The sequence below is a fragment of the Gopherus flavomarginatus genome, chromosome 6 (genome assembly GCF_025201925.1).
Source record: "Gopherus flavomarginatus isolate rGopFla2 chromosome 6, rGopFla2.mat.asm, whole genome shotgun sequence".
In the NCBI taxonomy this organism is placed as follows: domain Eukaryota; kingdom Metazoa; phylum Chordata; order Testudines; family Testudinidae; genus Gopherus; species Gopherus flavomarginatus.
Window position 1 is genome coordinate 139190415 of NC_066622.1, and position 19411 is coordinate 139209825.

Below are 19411 nucleotides of genomic sequence, written 5' to 3' on the forward strand. Positions count from 1 at the left end.
TTCCCCACTCAGGCCATTAGCAAAACGTGTGTTTATTCGGCTGGCCCATGGATTCCATGCGCCGCCTACAAGTGGGCACGGCCAGGCGGCAGGCGCCTGCCTTCCATCCAGCACTGCAGGCAGCAGGAGTGGGGCAGCCCCACAGCTCCGACGTGTGCTAGGAGCAGGCTGGCCTCCGGCAGGGGCTGCCGTCCTTCCCGGCCCGCTCTGGGAGGCTTGGCTGGTTAGTGGGTTCCTGGTTAGATTATCAGTCAGTGCTGGCAGGGCCCCTCACCTGCCTGGGCTCCCCAGCAGGAACCTGCAGACACAGAACAGACAGCATGGTCGGAGGGGGGGTGTCCAGGCTGTGTTCCGGGAGCCCCCTGCCGCACCCCCCTGCACTCACCATTCCCCACGGGCCACCACCGCCTCCTTCCGCACCAGCCGCTTCATGTCGTCCAAGGGTTTGGCCAAGGCCCGGATCACCCGTGGCTTGTAAGGGAGCACCTGGAGGGGAAAGGTGCCTGTCAGTGTGGGCCCTGCACGCCATGGAGTGAAGGGGGCTGGCTGCCCTGCCCTGGGGAGCGTCCCCTCCCTCCACGCCCCCGGGGGCAGCACGGGGCAGGCACCCGCTAGGGTTCCCCTGCTCTGTACAGGGACCCCAGCTTACCCATGGGCCCTGGCACTCGCCTTACCCGCCAAGGCCAGACACGGTGCCCAGCCTGCGCGGAGCGGGGACTTACCACGGGGATGGGCAGGCTGGTGAGCGCATGGACACACTGCAGTGCAGCGATGCGGATGGCCTGAAAGACACGGAGCCGGGTGAGCGTGGGAGGCAGTGGGGCGGGACGGGACAGGGCGGGGCAGGGCAGGGCACGCACCATGGTGGGGCTGGAGGTCAGGCCCAGGAACTTGGTGACCAGGGTGTCGACGTGCAGGCTCATGACGTGCGGCGCCTCCAGCAGCAGGGGCTGCAGGCAGCTGAGGGTAGAGAGCTGCACCACGTGGTCCGGGCAGGATAAGGCCTCAAGCAGCAGAGAGAGCAGCTGGGGGGACACAGGCAGTGAGACGCCCGTCGGCTCAGCCCCGCCCCCCACCCCCCGGCTCGGCCCGGCCCAGCACTCACCGTAGGCAGCTCCGTCACCAGCACCGGCCTGGGCAGGTGGTTCAGCACGTGGGACAGGCCCTTCAGGTAATTTGCCTTCACGCCTGGGGAGAGCAGAGGGCAGCGGGTCACAGCCCCGTTCCTGAGAGGGGCCATGCGCACACCAAGTGGGCAGCACCCCTGGAGCTGGCGGCCCTGCGGACACTGGGAGGGGCTCAGGCAGCAGGAGGAGCAACCCAGGGGATGGGGCGGGAGGGGCCCAAGCAGCAGAGGGTGGCCCAGGGGAGCGACCTGGGGGGGACTGGCAGGTGGCTGGCCCAGGGGGTGGGAGGAGCAGGCAGCAGGGGGACAGCCCAGGAGGTGGGAAAGGCAGGCAGTGGGGAGCCAGCCCAGGGGGTGGGAGCAGCCTGGGGGGCAGGAGGGCAGAGAGCAGAGGGGCCAGCCAACCCAGGGGCAGGAGTAACAGGCAACAGGGGGCCAGTCCAGGGTGTGGGAGGGGCCCAGGGAGTGGGCGGCCCAGGGGGCAGCAGGGGGTGGGAGGAGCCCAGGGGGCAGGAGGAGCAGGCAGAGGGAGGGGCCCGGGGGGGGCGGGAGCAGCACAGGGGGGCAGGAGGGACAGGCAGCAGGGGGTGGGAGTGGCCTTTGGGGGGTGGGAGCAGCCCGAGGGGGTGGGAGGGGCAGGCAGTGGAAGGGGCCCAGGGGGTGGGAGGGCCGGCTGGGGGGGGTGGGAGCAGCCCAGGGGTCAGGAGGGGCAGGCAGTGGGAGCGTCCCAGGGGGCAGGAGGGCCGGCCGGGGTGTGGGAGCAGCCCAGGGGGCGGCAGGGCCAGGCAGTGGGGGTGGGAGCGTCCCAGGGGGCGGGAGAGGCAGGCGGCGGGAGGGCCGGCTGGGGGGGGGGGGGCGGCCGAGGGGGCAGGGGAGGGCCAGGCAGTGGGGGTGGGAGCGTCCCAGGGGGCGGGTGCAGCCCAGGAGGCGGGAGGGCCAGGCAGTGGGGGTGGGAGGGCCGGCCGGGGGGGGTGGGAGCACCCCAGGGGCCGGCGCGCTCACCGGGGCCGGCAGCGTGGAAGCCCTGGACCAGCTTGGGCACGCTGTCGGTGAAGAAGCGCTGGCGGAACATGATGCGCACGTCGGCGTGACACCCCTTGTGCAGCACGTCCGGGGAGTCGGCCATGAGCAGGGAGAAGCCGTCGGCCACCGCGGGGCCCAGCTCAGCGTCCCCCAGGAGGCCCAGCAACTGCAGGGGGCGAGAGGAACCGGGAGGCTGAGGGAGGGCAGGTGCCCAGGCTGGCAGGCTGCCCCAGGCCTACGGAGAGGGGCAGGGTCTCCCCGGGGTGGCTGGCTGCTCACCTTGTCTGTCAGGCGGGAGCTCAGCGGATGGTAGCGCAGAACCAGGCCTTTGGTCACCTGCAGGGGCAGAGAACAGTCAGCTGGAGAGCCGGGTGGGCACTGCCAGCGCCCGCCCCCCCAGGGTGCTGTCCTTACCCAGAGGAGCAGGGCGAGGGCCTGGCTTCGGAGCGGGCCCTCGGCAAGGCCGGCCTCCATCCTGCTCACTGCCGTCTCCAAGAGCTGGTCCAGCTGCTGCCCTGGGGGACGGACGGCACCGGCTGATGAAGCCCTGCAGCGCCCAGGCGGAGCGCCCCAAGGCTGGCCCAGCGCCCGCCCCACCCTCTTACCTGCTGGGTACTTGTTCACCAGCCCTGCGAAGCACTTGGCAGCCGCGGTGGCAGTGAAGGGGCAGTCGCAGGAGCAGCTCAGAGCCAGCAGCTCCTGCAGCAGCCTGTCCTGCTGGGGAATCAGCACCTGGAAGAGACCAGACCCCAGGACGGACGCTGGGCGCTCAAACCGCAGCGCTGCCCCCGGTTCCACCCGGGAATCCCATCCCCCGACTTACATTCCTGGGCAAGGAGCAGACGAAGGCCATGAGCAGGGCCACCAGGCGTCTCTGTGCTGCCACGTGCTGCCCGCCCTGCAAGGGAACAGCAGCACCAGCGTCACTAACTGCCTGTGCCCCAGCCCCCTCCCCCCCGCACCCCCCACTCACCTGGAACGGCTGGAAGGGGCAGGGGAAGCTGTCCTGGGGCAGGAAGGAGACCTCCCCGTCCAGGAAGAGGGGCACCAGCTGGGAGACGCTCTGGGCAGCCAGCCTGCGGGGAGGGAGGGGGAAACATGCAGGAGCCTCAGAGCTGTGGCCAGGCAGGTCAGGAGAATGGCACTTCCACCCAGTCAGTGCCCCCCACTGTGAGGGAACAGCCCCTCCTCACTCAGCCCCCAGCCCCCCAGGAGGCAGAGCTGGGAGCTGAGCAGCAGAACCGGCACGTGATGGGACAAAGTGGAAAATGTTTGTAATATTTTATGAGTCGGCATGCCTCAGTTTCCCCTGCGCTGTTCCCCCGTTGGTGGGACAGGACTGTTTGCTCTCAGGACAGGCGGAGATAAGGGTGGTGTTGCCTGGCCTGGCCTGTCCCCAGATCAGTGGAGATTTGAGACACCGATGGCAAATCAAGTCCCCAGGACGCTGACACCCAGCGTCCCAGGGGACAGAGATCTTCTCGCCTCTGCACAGGGAGGCTGAGCCACCCCCTACCCCCGCCAGCTGGAGATCAAAGGGCTGGGAGGCAGGTGGGGGGCTCAGAGGGGGCTGCTGGAAGGAGTCGGACCAAGGAGGCCCCAGCCTAACAGAGCTGGAACCCAGGGACTCCCTACAGCCTGGCCGGGCTCCCCAGAATGGGCCGTGCTGGAACCTTCAGTTCTCTGGGCGACCCACCAGCCGGCCGGCCTAGGCCATGACCAGTTACTGAACAAACCCAACTGTCTGGCGGTGCTGGGGGAGTCGCTGCGAACACTGGGGCAACCTTCAGGGGCTAATGCCCAAGCCTCCCTCGGGGCCTGTCCCAGCTGGACCTGCTGCCCGGAGCTATGGGGGTTCAGAGGGGGGCTGCAGGGCCGGGGTCCTGGCCAAGGAGGTGGGGAAGCAGCGAGGCTTATCCAAGGGGTCTGGCACACTGACGGGCTCCTCTCAAGCTGGGGCTGTAGCACCGACCCTGTGGCTCCGGGACGCGGCCCCAGTTCGGTGCTGGTGTTACTCACTCAGGGCACAGGTGGGCACTGGCCGCGCTGACGACGGGCACCATGGCACTCAAGACCTCCTCCTCCAGCAGCAGCTTCCCCAGTGGCGAGTGAGTGTTCTCTGCAGCCAGCGGCGAGGAAAGGGCCAGGTCAGAGCCTGCCTGCAGCCCACCATGGGGACCTGCCACAGGGCCTGCAGCGCGGGCTCAGGTGCCCCCACAGTGCTTCCGGGCACTCACAGGGCTAGGAAAGGGGCTACAAGGCTGGAGTGGCCATTGCAGACCCTCTCACCAGCGGGGACCGGGCACTGCCCTTCCGTTCCAGGCTCCAGGCTGTGACAGCGCCTCCCCGAGGGCGCCACGCCTGGCAGGGCAGCTGGACCCAGCCCTGTGGGCTGCCCAGGCACAGCATCTGTCCTGGGTGCCCTATGGCTGCTTTCCAGCCCAAAGCCCCCAGCTAGACCTCAACGAGCCACCAAGCCCCCGACTGCCCCCTTCCATGCCTGAGCGTGGCCTCACCTTGCATGGCAGCCTGCACCGTGACAGCGAGCAGGCAGGGCACCACGGTCTGGTGGTAATACCAGCAGCTCTCGGTGTCCCGCTGGCACTGCACCGCCACTCGCTGCAGGCTCTGGCACACGGCCACCACGTCACAGGCCCGCGCTGGCACGTTCCCTGCAGGGCAGAGAGTCCCATGAACATACCCCTGGCACAGAGCGCCAACACTCCCCCGCTCTGGGGCTCCGGACATGGCAGATGCCAAGCAGCACACGGACAAACTGTGAAGTGCCGTTGGGCCAGCTCAAAGCTCCAGCCCACGAGGCACAGCAAGGTACCAGCTCTGCTAATGCTCCTCAACCCCGACCCGCAGCCCCTGCTAGCCCAGCCCTGGGCACCTCCCTTCCCCCAGGGTTCTGCTGACGCCCCTCAACCCCAACCCCCAGGCTGACTCCAGCTCATGCATCTCTGCTGATGCCCCATCTGGCACCCTCTGCTGGCTCCCTCCGGAACCCGCGAAGGCTCCGGCAGGATTCCCTGGTGGCTTTACCTTTCGGCACCTGCCGCAGACACTGCAACAGGACAGGAATCGTCTCGTGCACTATCCCGGGGTGTGTGGACACGGCTGCCAGCGCCTGCAGGCAGCGTGCCCGCAGGGACTGCATGGATCGCCTGCCCTCCTCCTCCCGCTCTGAAAGAAGCAGCACATGGATGAGACCAAGGGCACAGGCTGGCGGCTCAGGATGAGGGTGGTGGTGGGGGAGCAGAGAGACCAGAGACCAGGCACAGCGTGACCTCCCCAGCTGGGATCTGCCCTCAGCCCAGCCCCTTGAAGTACTGCCAGGGACCAGCCCGGCCCTAGGGCGATGCTGCCACAGCATGGCCATCAGGGAGCCAGCTCTCAGAGTGCCAGGGCCAGGCCGCAGCAGCAGGGCCCCTGTGAAGCCGGCAGTGACAGGAGGGAAGGGAGAAGGGGAGTCTCAGTGTGTGTGTAGGGGGGGGAGGGCACGGCTCTGTATAGCTTAGAATCAGAGAATCGAAGGAGTGGGAGGGACCTCGCGAGCATGGCTAGTCCAGCCCCTGCACGGAGGCAGGACTCAGTATTACCTAGACCAACTCTGACAGGTGTGTGTCCAACGTGCTCTTAAACATCCCCAATGACAGAGATTCCACAGCCTCCCTGGGCAATTTATCCCAGTGCTTAACCACCCTGACAGGTAGGAAGTTTTTCCTAATGTCCAACCTAAACCGCCCTTGCTGCAGTTTAAGCCCATTGCTTCTCGTCCTGGCCCCAGAGGTTAACAAGGACAATTTACCTCCCTGGAACAATACTTGAAAACTGTTCTCATGTCCCCTCAGTCTTCTCTTCTCCAGACTAAACAAACCCAATTCTTTCAATCTTCCCTCAGAGCTCATGTTTTCTAGACCTTTCATCATTTGTGTTGCTCTTCTCTGGACTCTCCAATTTGTCCACATCCTTCCTGCGATGTGGCGCCCAGAACTGGACACAATACTCCAGCTGAGGCCGTGTCAGAGCAGGGTAGAGCAGAAGAATCACTTTTCGTGTCTTGCTCACCACACTCCTGCTAAGACAGCCCAGAATGATGTTTGCTTTTTTCGAACAGTGTTACCCTGTTGACTCATATTTAGCTTGTGATCCACTGTGACCCCCAGATCCCTTTCCGCAGGACTCCTTCCTAGGCAGTCAATTCCCATTCTGTATATTTGCAACTGATTGTTCCTTCCTAAGTGGGGTACTTTGCATTTGTCCTTATTGAATTTCATGCTATTGACTTCAGACCATTTCGTCCAGATCGTTTTGAATCTTGATCCTGTCCTCCAAAGCACTTGCAGCCCCTCCCAGCTTGGTATCATCAGCCAACGTTATATGCGTACTCTGTGCCATTATCTAAATCACTGATGAAGATATTGAACGGAACCGAACTCAGAACCGATCCCTGCAGGACCCCACTCTTTATGCCCTACCAGCCTGACTGTGAACCACTGATAACTACTCTCTGGGAACGATTTTCCAACCAGTTATGCACCCACCGTATAGCAGCTCCATCCAGGAGCTGTGCATAGCATGGGCACTACAGTGACAGGTGTGTGTGGGAAAGTGCCAGTGAGGGGGGCATGGCTCCATACAGCATGACACGGGCACTGCAGTGAGGGGAGGGAGAAGCAGGGTGCCAGTGAGGGGGACGTGGCTCCGTACAGAGTGGCACGGGCACTGCAGTGGGGGGAGGGAGAACGGGGTGCCAGTGAGGGGGGCATAGCTCCATACAGCATGGCAGGAGCTCTGCAGCAGGGGGAGGGAGAAGCAGGGTGCCAGTGAGGGGGACGTGGCTCCATACAGCATGACACGGGCACTGCAGTGAGGGGAGGGAGAAGCAGGGTGCCAGTGAGGGGGACGTGGCTCCGTACAGCATGGCACGGGTACTGCAGCGGGGGGAGGGAGAAGCAGGGTGCCAGTGAGGGGGACGTGGCTCCGTACAGCATGGCACGGGCACTGCAGCGGGGGGAGGGAGAAGCAGGGTGCCAGTGAGGGGGACGTGGCTCCGTACAGAGTGGTACAGGCGCAGCGGGGGGGGGAGGGAGAACGGGGTGCCAGTGAGGTGGGCGTGGCTCCATACAGCATGGCAGGAGCACTGCAGCGGGGGGAGGGAGAAGCAGGGTGCCAGTGAGGGGGACGTGGCTCCGTACAGAGTGGCACGGCCGCTGCGGGGGGGGAGGGAGAACGGGGTGCCAGTGAGAGGGACGTGGCTCCGTACAGAGTGGCACGGGCACTGCAGTGGGGGGAGAGAGAATGGGGTGCCAGTGAGGGGGACGTGGCTCCGTACAGAGTGGCATGGCCGCTGCGGGGGGGGAGGGAGAACGGGGTGCCAGTGAGGGGGGCATGGCTCTGTACAGCATGGCACGGGCACTGCAGTGGGGGGAGGGAGAAGCAGGGTGCCAGTGAGGGGGACGTGGCTCCGTACAGAGTGGCACAGGCACTGCAGTGGGGGGAGGGAGAAGTCGGGTCCCAGCCTCTCCCAGGGTGGTGGCGATGGGACCTTCCCCAGGTGGAGAGTTGTCCCCCGCCCACACCAGCTGGGCCCCGTACCTGACTGTAACTCCTCCGCTAGCCTCTGCACCATGCGCCCAGAGAAGGCCCCGGGGTAGATGGGGGCCAGAGATCCTGCGGCCTCCATTGCAGCCACGCTGTGGGGAGGAAGAGAAGAGGTGAGAGCCACCGGGTGGGGCCAGCAGGGTCCCACCCCAGCCACACGCAGCAGGCAAAGGGCTTGGAGCACAGCACCGCGGGGAGACAGGCTGGGTTCACAGCCCCTCAGTAGGGGAGCTGGTGGCTACGCCCCAACCCTGGTCACTCCTCCATTCCTGCGGCAGGCCCCGGTGTAGTTCTTGGGGGTGCAGGGCACCCAGGACGCCAAGAGCCCAGGCATGCTGGGTTTGTTCTAGCCAGGCCTGCCCACAGGCCAGGGACCCCCGCAGCCACTCACCAGCTCTGGGAATCGTCCGCATGCAAGACGAGCCGGGTCAGGTGATCCACGACCAGCTGCACATCCGGGGGAGCCAGGAGCCCTGAAACGAGACACAGCTGAGCTGCGTCAGGCCCAGTGCCCAGGGCACTGCCCTGCCCCCACAGCCTGCAGCATCATCTAGTGCCCTCAGGTGTTGCCACAGCCCAGACCAGCAGGCGGGGAACAGGGCCCCAGGGTGTCCCCTACGATCAGCACCCTGCAAGGGACTGACACTGGCCCATAACCAGACAGCCCCCCCGAGCTGCCAGCACCAGCGTCCCCCCTCCCCCAGGAAGACACCAACCTGGCAGCATGCCCAGGACGGTTAGGGCTCGGATCCCCACCAACTGCAGCTGCACGCTGGGGTCCGTCAGTGCCGAGAACAGCACGGAGCACAGCGGGGCACGGGAACACAGCAGGGCGCTCTCCTCTGGGGGACACAGACACAGCGTCAGGGCCCTGTGGGCACAAGTTCCAGCACCCCCACCCCGCAGGCACCCTCCAGCCTGAGGGCTGCATAGATTTGACACACAGCACACCTCACCCACCACAGAAGTGCAGCCACCTCTGAGGTGAGATGCAGCAGCTGGTTCATCTGCACATCAGTTTAAAACACTAATACTGAATGCGCTGCCGGCCCATCCCTGCCAAGTTCAGGGCAACGGGCAGCGCCCAGGACCAGTCCGGACCGTCAGGAGCACCGCGGAAGCAGGTAATGGCCCCCCATGCTGGGGGGGCTGGGGTAACAGCCTCACCTTCATCCTCGTGCCCCCACTTCTGCTGCAGCTCTAAGAAGCCCAGAAGCATCTCCAGGATCGTCCTCCGCTGGCTGCTCTACAAGGGAGCAAAGGCACAGCCCAGGTCAGAGCCCCTGCTCAGAGCTGGGAGGGGGGTCCTGTGCAGCGTACCAGCACCAGGCCCCCCCGTGCACACTGCTCTGGCGGGCGCCCCTCACCTGTGGGTGCTGGTTGTACTGCTCCAGCAGCAGGGGCACGACGCTGCTGGTGATCCGGTGGCCGGCTCGGAAGGAGGCGCCTGCCGCTGCCTGCAGGAGCTTGGCGCTTGGCCACACCAGCTTCATATCAGGCTCGCACAGATGGTGCCTGCAGTCTGAGAGAGCAGGTGTCAGCTACGTCCCCAGAGCCCCAGGCCATGCTGCTGCTCTCCACTCACCCGGAGCCCGCAGGCGCCCCTGCCATGCCAACCCTCTGCTGGGAAGGGTGCGACCCCGGCAGTTCCCCAGGCTTGTCCCCCAGTCCATGCTCCCTGGCATGTCCTGCGAGGGGGGAACAGGATGCGGAGTGGTGGTGGGGAGAGCTGGGAGGGGACAGTCAGTGCACACAGTCCCCGGAGCCGGACGTGGGGCCCCGTGCAGGGCCCCTCTAGGAGGTACCTTGCAGGATGCTGCTCAGGAAGGAGTCTAGCAGGTCCTCAGTGTCCGAGCTGAGCACGGAGCGGGACAGGCAGGCAGACAGGCCGTGCAGCGCAGCCAGAGCCTCCGCCTCGACCTTCTCGCTGGCTGTCTGGAACACCTGGGGGAGGGAGTCAGACAAGCCCAGACGCCGACCAGAGGGAGTCGGGCCCCACTCCCACTAGCTCTGGAAACTGAGCACTGGGCCTCACCCCAGACGCACTCCCCAAAAGCCCAGATGGGGTCTGGGCTTTGCCCAGGTTCCCCTCAACCCTCATGTTCTGGGCAGGGCTGCCGAGGCTGACCGCAGTGCTCTGGGGCTCTCCTGTGGGCATGAGGGAAGACTCCTCTTCCCAGCAGGGAGCCTTCTGCCCCCAGATGCGCCCACAGGGCCCAGCTGCACTCACCTCCCGGCGCAGGGACGACCAGAGGCTGGGGAGGAATTCCTGCAGCTCCTTCTGCCCGTAGATGGTGCAGCAGGCGCCCTGCAGGAGGGAGCCAGGACAGATGTTAGGGAAGAGCCAGCAAGAGAGAGGGCCAGAGAGCAGCGACCGCCCACCCCAGGCTCAGCCTGCCAGGCTGGCTGTGGGTAGGGCTGCAGGGATAACCGCACTAGGGCCAGGGAGGAGAGACCCGGTGCTCCCAGTCCCTTCAAGCCAGCAGCGAGGGGAGCCCATGTAGCAGTAGGGTTTAGTGTTTGTATTTTGTGTAACTGAGAACGAAGGACAAAGGATCATAGCCTAGTATGACTGTATTCTGCTGGGATGTGGTTTTTGCCAATGACCCAGGGTCATTCCTTCCTGCTGCTATCCAGTCGGGGTGGCCGGCAGAATACAATCAAATCAATACATCCTACATTATTATCCTTTATCCTTCCTTCCAAGTTCTACAAAACACAAACAATAAATCCTACTGCTACACCTGTCCCCCGTACCAGGGTCTGCAGGGAGTCCAGCTTGGCGCTCTGCATCTCCGAGTCCATCTTCTCGATTAGCAGCGGCAGCAGGAACTGTAGAGAGAGAGGGGCGGTTAGGCTCCCTGGACCTAGTCCAGCACCCAAGCCCACACCGCCAGCTCCCCCGTCCCTGGACAGAGGCAGGGCTGCAGGTGCAGAGCCTTCCCCAGTGCATGGCTGCCAGCAGCCACCCTGAGCTCGCAAGGCAGGGGACATGGCCTTTCCATGGGAGGCCCAGCCCATCAGCTGCCATCGTCCACCAGAGCGCCGAGATGTAGCACAGAGCACTTGGCGTCAGTGCCCAGAGCCAGCCTGGCCGCTCCCAGTTCCGGGGCCCAGCCATTCACACCAGAGCGGCATACGTTCATGACAGGGAGGGGCACCAACCAAGGGAACCACACCCCAAGGGGCATGGGGATTCCCCGGCATGTGCCATTTTTAAAGCAAGCTGAGATGTTTTTCTAAGGATTATTTCAGGGCAGGTCTCCAGCCTGTCACACAGAGGGTCAGACCGGACGATCACAACGGCCCTGGGATCTGTGAATTCCCTTCTCCCACCACAGTGCACCATGCAGGGAGCTGCCTCTGCTCAGAGGTGCCACCGATGGCTCTGGAGAGGGGCCGGTGCCCAGACCAGCACGTCCGGTCCTACAACCCAGAGCCCAGGGCACGGAAACACCAGCCCGCCCGCCCTCCCTCCAGCTCAGAAGGGCAATGCTCCTCGGCATAGTTGCTGCTGCCCACCCGAGGGGCGTCGTACCTCGGCAAACTGGGGCGTGGAGGCCAGCACGGCCCGGAGGCTCACAATCAGGTCCTCTCTCTGAATGCAATGAGGGTCGTTGGGGGGCTGGAATGAAGCACAAAGAGCAGGAGGCCTGTCAGACAGATTCCCCAAAGAACAAAACAAGCAGCAAAACATGCCGCCATAGCTGAACCAGAGTAAAAGAGAGATTTAAAGGCGTCTTTTAAAACCTGCAAATCAAACCTTATCGAGGAAAATAGAAAGGAGCATAGATTCTGGCAAGTTTCTTTGCATGGATCTTCACGGCTGAGGATGTGAGAGAGATTCCCAAACCCGAACCAGCCTTTTTAGGTGACAAATCTGAGGTGTCATTAGAGTTGGTTTTGGAACAAACTGATAAACAGCAATAAGTCACCAGCAATAAGGATCAGATGGGATTCACCCAGGAGTTCTGAAGGAACTCAAAGATGTGAAACTGCAGAAGCATTAATGGTGGTATGTAATCTACCGCTTAAATCACCCTCTGTGCTAGCTGACTGGTGGACAGCTAATGGGACACCAATTCTTAAAAAGGCTCCAGAGGCGATCCCGGAAATTACAGGCCAGTGAGCCTAACTTCAGTACCAGGAAAACTGGATGAAACTTGAGTGAAGAACAGAATTACCAGACATAGATGAACATAATTTGTTGGGGAAGAGTCAACAAGGTTTATGTAAAGGGAAATCACGCCTCACCAAGCTACTAGAATTCTTTGAGGGGGTCAACAAGCATGTGGCCAAGGGGGATCCAGTGGACATAGTGCACTTGGGCCTTCAGAAAGCCTCTGTCAAGGTGCCTCAGCAAAGGCTCTTAAGTACAGTAAGCTGCCATGGGATAAAATCCATGATCCTCTTGGGGATTGGTAACTGTTTAAAAGAGAGGAAACAAGGGACCAGAGGCCAGCAAAACCAGTCAAACGAACCTGGCCTCACGCACAGCGTCCTGCCCTCAGAACGGTCCTCGGCCTACGACACCAAGACACCACAGGATGCTCACCAGCCTCGGTTCTCACCTTGCCCCTCTTACCCCCAGCCCTGGGCAGGACAGAGCCCCATGGGAACATGCTGACGGGCAATGCAGAAGGTACGGGGAGGAGAGACTCACTCACAGGAGTAAAATCAATGGGGAAGTAGCAGGATGTCACTTCAAAGAGCTCCTCTACGAAGGGACCTGCGGGGAGAGAACAGAAATGGCTCAGTCTCAGGGCCAGCCCCCCAAGCTGCCTGCAGGGCTGAGGGCAGCAGGGCTGCCAGGTGCTTACCCAGCACATAGTCCTTGAGGATGAGGTCGCAGACGATCTGGAAGGCAACCAGCAGATTGCGAGGGTCCTTCTCCCCGTCCATCACCTGGATGAAGCCGAAAGTGAAGTCGGCGCCCAGGCCCTTCAGCTCTGCAGAGGGAAGGAGCAGGCACAGCGATGGCCCAGGGTCCCCACAGCTCAGCTGCTGGGCCAAGCCACGGGGCACTGCCTATGGGCTCCCCCCTGCCCCCAGCCAGGCCACAGCGCCCACCTTCCCCACTTCCAGCGGGTCGCCTCCCTGCCTCACCTTCCTCTCTGGTGCGCATGAAGTTGGTGATGATGCTGTAGACCGTGTGGCGATCCAGCTGCGGCAGGGACTGGAGGGGAAGAGCGGAGGAGTTAGAAGAACACACTGTCACGGACTCACAGATCACGCCCACTGTGCTCCAGAGCAGAGGGATCACAGCACTGCTGACTAGGGGCTGGAGGGACTACACCACACGGTGCTGCCAGCTGAAGGGACGCCAACATGAAGGACATGCGCCCCTGGGGGAGAGGCGTTAGCGTGGCACACAGGGGCATGCGCAGGAGGAGTGCAAGGGCATTAAACGAGGAGGTCAGGCTGGGCGATCGTCTCCCAGAACAGGAGGAATCCCCGTTGCTTGGAGGTCTAAGCCTGGCCTGCAGAACAGCCTGAAGGACCCTATTCTGCCCTGGCCAGAGGGTTGGGGGCGCAGACCAGATGGGAGCCAAGGCTCTGCTCTCTGAGATTTTTCCAACCACTCCCAGAAGGGAGCTGGCTCCTGAGCAGGCCTGAGCTGCCAGCCAGCAGGGAGTCCCCAGGGACCAGCGCTGCCCTCCTCCAGGCATGGCTCGAGCCACAACACCATGCAGGGGGGACAGAGGAGCAGGAGCTGTGCCCCTAGCCAAGAGGCAGCCCGGCTCACCAGACCATGCACGTGACATGTTACCCTGGCCCCTGGGGGCACGGACAGCAGCTGGGAAGGGCCCGCAAAGGGGTGTGACAGACGGACTCTGGCCGCTCACCTGAACGTGCACCTCCTGGAAGATGGCTTTGAGCACAGACACGGCCAGGCCTGGGGCCAGCACCTCGCACAGGCTCTGGGGACACAGAAAGAGAAAAGCAAGGTACAGCGCAAAGCTGCCAGCCAGCACCGGAAGGTGATCTGCAGCAGAGTGGGGTGCCCCCACGCTATCCCCCCACCACATTCACAGGACAGGATTGAGCAGCTGTCCCCTCACACCCTGCACAGCTTAGTCACAGAGCCCACAGGCTCGTCACACTAACGATCCAATCACCTCAGCCCAGCCAAATCCTGCGCCAGAGGGACCCACCCGCTCCTGGGGAGGTGCTAGTCCGTGGCCATTAACATGTAATAAGGGTGATCCAACCTCATGCTTCAAGTTCTAAGCTGCCCTTGCCACTCCCCCCGCCGGGTCAGGAAGGCATCTGCCCTCCCCCCCATGCATTAGAAGTGGCTTCAGCTCCTTCAGAAGCATCCTACAGGCCACACAGGCGTGTGGAGGAGATGAGACAATGGCTGCTGCAGCACAGACAGGAGGGGCCAACAGACTGTTCCCCCCGCCCCTAGACAGGTTCCCAGCTCTGCCCTGGAATCCTTCTCCCGACCGGCCGGAGATGGGGCTGCAGCAGCAGCAGAAGCGAGCTCACCAGCGCATGGAGTCCCTGCAGCACAGCAGGGATCACAAGGTGATGATCCTTCAGCCGGTTCTCATAGAACAGGACCAGGTGTGTCACTGCACAGAAACAAACCCCTGAGGTGTGAGACCCCCAGCTCTGTGGGCTGAGCCCACACCTCCCCGAGAGCCATGGCACCTGGGACAGGGCAGCAGAGCCAGCTGCCAGGTTAGAACCCAACGCACTTACTGGTGAGCATCTGGCTCTGGAGCAGCTGCAGGCTTTCTGCCATCAACAGCACCACCCACTCCTCCTGGATGGGCCCCCCCGGACACCTCTCTACCCCAACAGCCCTTTCTGCACTCCATGGCTGAGCGCTAATGAGGTGGGGCTCTGCCCACGACTGGGCGGAACCAGATAAGGGCCTGGGCATAAGTGCATGTGCAAAGACCAGGCCTGGAGCTGACAAGTCAGCTCAGCCAAGCAGAGACACACCACAGCAGCCTGGGATTCCTCCCACCCGGTTCCAGACACGTTCCTTTCCCCTGAATCATAGCCCAGAGCACCCTGGGGCCACTGCGGCAGGAAGCAGATGCCAGGAGCCAGCTCATAGCACCTATGCTCTCTACTCATAGACTCTAGGACTGGAAGGGACCTCTCGAGGTCATCGAGTCCAGTCCCCTGCCCTCATGGCAGGACCAAATACTGTCTAGACCATCCCTAATAGACATTTATCTAACCTACTCTTAAATATCTCCAGAGATGGAGATTCCACAACTTCTCTAGGCAATCTATTCCAGTGTTTAACTACCCTGACAGTTAGGAACTTTTTCCTAATGTCCAGCCTAAATCTCCCTTGCTGCAGTTTAAGCCCATTGCTTCTTGTTCTATCATTGGAGGCTAAGGTGACCACGTTTTCTCCCTCCTCCTGATGACACCCTTTTAGATACCTGCGGCAGGGGAACACTCAGAGCCATGGCACAAGAGCGCCTTGGAAACAAACCGTGACCCCTTTCGCACAGCAAGGCTGCCAGTGCGACCCCTCCCCCTTATAAATTCAAAGCACATTGTTTTACATGTAACGCCATGATAAATGCTGGAGACAAGCAGCGTTTGGGGATGGAGGCTTGCAGCTCACAAACCCCAGGAAATAACCTTGCGACCCCCTGAGGTGTCCCAACCCCCCCGGGCGCTACGGCACTTCATGCACATGGGAAGTCAGCCACTACCAGAGCAATGCCCATGCTGAGCTGCACCCTCTCCCGTGTCCAGGGCTGCAGTCACACAGGGAGAAGAGGGCTGGCACGTCCCCTACCTTCCTCCTCTTGGAGCATGGAGTGACATTGGAGCAGCACCTGGGACAGCAGCTGGAGGCCTCGCCCACGCGTGCGAGGTTCTGTATTCTCAAGGCAGGACCTAAAGGGGGGGTGGAGAATGACGACAGGGCTGTGGTGAGCAGAGCCCACACTCAGTGTGTACAAGTGAGGGGGAGAGTAGTGGTCAGAGCAGGGGCCGGCAGCAAGGACTACTCTGCCCTGTGCCCAGTTCTGGCACTGGCTGCATGGCCTTGGCAAAGTCACTTCCCCTCTTGGTAACACAGCCCCCCGCCTGCCCTTGGGGGAGGAGGACTGGGGGACCTCACCCACTCATCTGGCCAGGGCTATGGAGTTGACACCAGGGGCCCCTCCCCCCAACCAATACATCCACAACAGAGAAACCCCAATGCTCCGTTAGCTCTTGGTTCCGACTGGCCGCAGAGACTGAGGGGCAGGAGCAGCACCAAGACAAGGACCCTTCTCTGAGAGCACCCACCCCGCAGGGAACTCCCGCGGAAGATGGGGGGGTGGGGCAGTTACTTTGGATCCTGGCAGACAAAGATTTGGTGGAGACTCCTGCTCGGTTTGGGTCCCAGAATCCATTCTCCTGAAGCAATCCGGTATGCAGGGGCTGGGCAAGGGCAGGGGCACTCAGCTCATCCCCAGAGGGGGCGCTGCATGGTACCGATACAGCCAGAGTGCACAGGGGGGTCTCGGCTCCAGGCCACAGGAGCGACACAAAGACCCCTCTGCCTCTAACGCTCCTGCTCCTGACTTTCCTGAGCCGGAGGAGGAAGAGGGAAGTGGTGTACGAGGTTTCTCTCACCCCAGGGCTTCCACGATCTCCAAGATGGTCCAGCTTCCCGCTTTCACCCCTAGGAAATGAGGCAAATGATGAGCCAGGGAGAGCCCAAAGCATCCCTCAGACAGCCAGGGCCCCAGAGAGCGGGGCTGGGCTGCTCTTCCTCTCCAGGGAAGAAGAGGCAGCCCTAGCTGATGGCACAGGTGCTGTGCGTTTCCCTGGCACCCCACTAAGTACTGGGGGAATTACGGGGAATTGTGGTGCAGGACAGGGGCTAGTGTACACACGCCAGCTCCCGAGGAGACAATAGGCTGGGGCCGGTTTTACGACTGAACTACTTGACAGGGATATGAACTGGGCTAGCTGGAGCCTAAGGAGTATTTGCAGCAGGGTGGGAGACATGAGCTGAGGACGGAAAGCCTGGGAGAGGGACAGAATTTTGACCCAGAGCATGCTCAGTGAGTGGCTGCCCTGCCAATCATGTGGGGACAGTGTTGATTGTAATGCCCCTCCGCTGACAGTGATTCTGCTTTCTCCCTGCCTGCTTTGTGGGGAGGATGTGGCCCTGGAGCTGGCGGAGGGCTGTGACCAGCTAGGAACACCAGATGAGTGTGTGTCAGGTAACCCTCTCATGCGCTAGTAATTGACAGCATGTGCCGAATGCCGTCCAGGACAGCAAATCACATCACTGGATGACATCAGTAGTGCAATATTAGCTCTTCTCTGGTGCTGTCCCTCCGAAGTTCTCAGTGTGTGTTCCAGACATTTAAAGAGGCCCCAGGCATCCCCTGCTGGTGACTTACACCTGCTTTACTGGTAGGGAAACTGAAGCACAGACAGATGACATGACCTTCCTGAGGGATCTGAGCCACAGCTAGGAATAGAACCTGGGACTCCTGATGCTGTCCCACTTGGGCCGCCCGCTAAGCAAAGATGGCACCAAAACACTGGATCCCTACAAACCTCCCGTGATGGGGATTCCACAGCCTGCCTTGAAGCCTGGTCCAGAGTGTAACTATCCTTACAGATTAAGCCCAGTACTTCTTGTCCTATCCTTGATACGCATGGAGAACAACTGATCACCGTCCTCACTAACAGCCCTTAACACAGTGGTCCCCAACCTTTTCCGGGTGGCAGATGCCGGACGACAAGCCACTGAGGACCATGGCCGTCGGACAAGCACCTGCCAAAATGCCGCTGAGAAGCGGCAACATCAAGAAGTGTCACTGCCAAAATGCCGCCGAAAATTGGCAGCACCGCCTATTGGTGAGGCCGTTTTTCGGCAGCATTTCGGCGGATGCTTGTCTGCCGGCCAGTACACGGGTGCACATAGATGCCATGGCGCCTGCAGGCACCGCGTTGGGGACCACTGCCTTAACACATCTGCAGACTATTATCAGATTTTCCCTCTAGTCTTTTCTCAAGCAAACATGCCTTTTATTAACCATCCTTCACATGCCAGGTTTTCTAAACAGTTTATCATTTCTGCTGTTGTCATTTCTGCTCCAAGGCCTACTCTTCCTGGGAAAGTTGATTAGCATATCTCTGGTGGAACAAGCTGTTCCACGATAGCTCCCGATGTGGGCACACTCTTCTAGAGTTAACGTGACTTTTATTCCAGAATAATGACTCTACATTGAGAGTAAGAAACTAACAATATGCAAGGTAGGTGATAGAAGTAAGCCAATGGAAATTTTGTCTTAGTACTGAAAGTTTGGCCTTCAAGTGTACTTATATCTTGCTCTTATACAAAAGCCAGAGAACACAGAAAGACCAAATGCCCATCTTCCCCGAAGCGCGGGGCGCCCACACTAGGACACAGCAGTGCAGCTGAGGCCTCGCCAGTGCCCAGTACAGTGGGGACAGTTACTTGCCACACCTCACCTACCACAGGAGAGACCTATTCCACCACGAGAGGTGCCAGGGAACCTACACACGGGAAAGGCAGCCAGTGACCAGGCCACATCAACCCCAGAAGGTGCAGAAGTCACCCAAGTCACCTGGAACACTCTTTTCCTCTATCGAGTCTTGCCCACCGACCCCCAGGTAAGTGGCCGTGACCATCTTAACCCAGATTCCCAGCATCTCCACTAGCCCCCAGTGCCCTGTCTTCCAGCACACTGCCCCAGCCCTACACCCCAACAGCCCTGCCCCGTGTCTCACATCCTAACCCCACGTCCCTCCTGCCCCAGCCCCGCCCCACGTCCCCCAGCCCCGCCCCATGTCCCACACCCACCCAGCCCCAACCCCGCCCCACATCCCCCCAGCCTCATCCCATGTCCCACATCCCCCCAGCCCCGCCCCACGTCCCTCCTGCCCCAGCCCCGCCCCACATCCCCGCCCCACACCCACCCTGCCCCAGCCCCGCCCCACGTCCCTCCTGCCCCGCCCCATGTCCCACATCCCCCCAGCCCCGCCCCACGTCCCTCCTGCCCCAGCCCCGCCCCACACCCCCCCAGCCACAGCCCCAGCCCCGCCCGGTACCTGCTGCCACCTCGGCCGCCCGCCCGTCCCGCAGGCCGGACACGAAGTCCCGCACCCAGCCCCGCAGGGCGCCGCCCGGCCCCTCAGCACCGGCCGCCGCCGCCATGATGCGCTGGGGGGGGGAGACAACCACAGGCGCATGCGCGCCGGAGAGAGCCCACCCTCCCGTCACGTTGGACAGGCGGGACAAACTGTGTCATGTGACAAACGAGCCCGGGAGCTGCTAGTGCGCGTGCGCGGAAGGGCAGACTCAGTGCTGGGGGGAGGAGCTTGGATTAAGGGTGGGGCCTGTGACTGCCATCGGGTGGGGCTCAGGGGGCGGGTGGGGCCGAGGGTAAAGGGGATCAGGACCTCCCGCCCGCGGCTGTGACAGTGTCCGAGCCGAGCCCGGAGCAGGCCTTGGGGGCCGGGGTCACACTCAGCCCTCCCCATACACACACTCCCATTGGTCCGGTCCGGCCCGGGGCGGGGTCACACCCAGCCCTCCCCATACACACACTCCCATTGGTCTGGCCTGGGGGCGGGGTCACACCCAGCCCCCCCATATACAGAGTCCCATTGGTCCGGCCCGGCCCGGGGGCGGGGTCACACCCC

The 19411-nt window shown here is 62.2% G+C and overlaps 1 protein-coding gene and 1 long non-coding RNA gene across 4 annotated transcripts in view; both read right to left on the reverse strand.

The window, feature by feature from the left end:
• The window catches only part of LOC127054394 (uncharacterized), a 57565-nt gene that overhangs the window by 5979 nt on the left and 32175 nt on the right, over nucleotides 1–19411 (reverse strand). The gene's annotated exons all lie outside the window — the stretch shown is intronic.
• On the reverse strand, nucleotides 17–18940 carry MMS19 (MMS19 homolog, cytosolic iron-sulfur assembly component). Of its 3 annotated transcripts, XM_050960488.1 has the most exons (31): nucleotides 18818–18940; nucleotides 16358–16406; nucleotides 15531–15631; nucleotides 14249–14334; nucleotides 13603–13677; nucleotides 12863–12932; nucleotides 12577–12705; nucleotides 12424–12485; nucleotides 11295–11381; nucleotides 10514–10588; nucleotides 9987–10064; nucleotides 9562–9700; nucleotides 9124–9278; nucleotides 8924–9002; nucleotides 8473–8598; nucleotides 8148–8229; nucleotides 7751–7848; nucleotides 5195–5335; nucleotides 4666–4821; nucleotides 4169–4268; nucleotides 3123–3225; nucleotides 2973–3047; nucleotides 2755–2881; nucleotides 2564–2664; nucleotides 2429–2485; nucleotides 2129–2315; nucleotides 1106–1188; nucleotides 861–1025; nucleotides 723–782; nucleotides 386–486; nucleotides 17–298 (listed from the first exon to the last, which is right to left on the reverse strand). In XM_050960488.1, exons 1-31 carry the CDS (start codon nucleotides 18921–18923, stop codon nucleotides 271–273), a joined length of 3081 nt encoding a protein of 1026 aa, XP_050816445.1. In that variant the 5' UTR covers nucleotides 18924–18940; the 3' UTR covers nucleotides 17–270. The 3 variants fall into 3 exon arrangements, with proteins under 3 accessions (XP_050816445.1, XP_050816446.1, XP_050816447.1); XM_050960489.1 differs by lacking the exons at nucleotides 15531–15631; nucleotides 16358–16406; nucleotides 18818–18940 and adding an exon at nucleotides 14465–14555; XM_050960490.1 differs by lacking the exons at nucleotides 14249–14334; nucleotides 15531–15631; nucleotides 16358–16406; nucleotides 18818–18940 and adding an exon at nucleotides 14465–14577 and having other exon boundaries at nucleotides 12577–12661.

Coding starts and splice junctions, on each gene's coding strand:
- MMS19 (XM_050960488.1), bottom strand. CDS start 18,923: ATGGCGGCGGCGGCCGGTGCTGAGGGGCCGGGCGGCGCCCTGCGGGGC. Junction 10,589..11,294: donor CCACGCCCCAGTTTGCCGAG/GTACGACGCCCC, acceptor CTCTCTCTACAG/TTCCTGCTGCCGCTGCTAAT. Junction 8,599..8,923: donor GTGGGGGCACGAGGATGAAG/GTGAGGCTGTTA, acceptor TGTGTCCCCCAG/AGGAGAGCGCCCTGCTGTGT.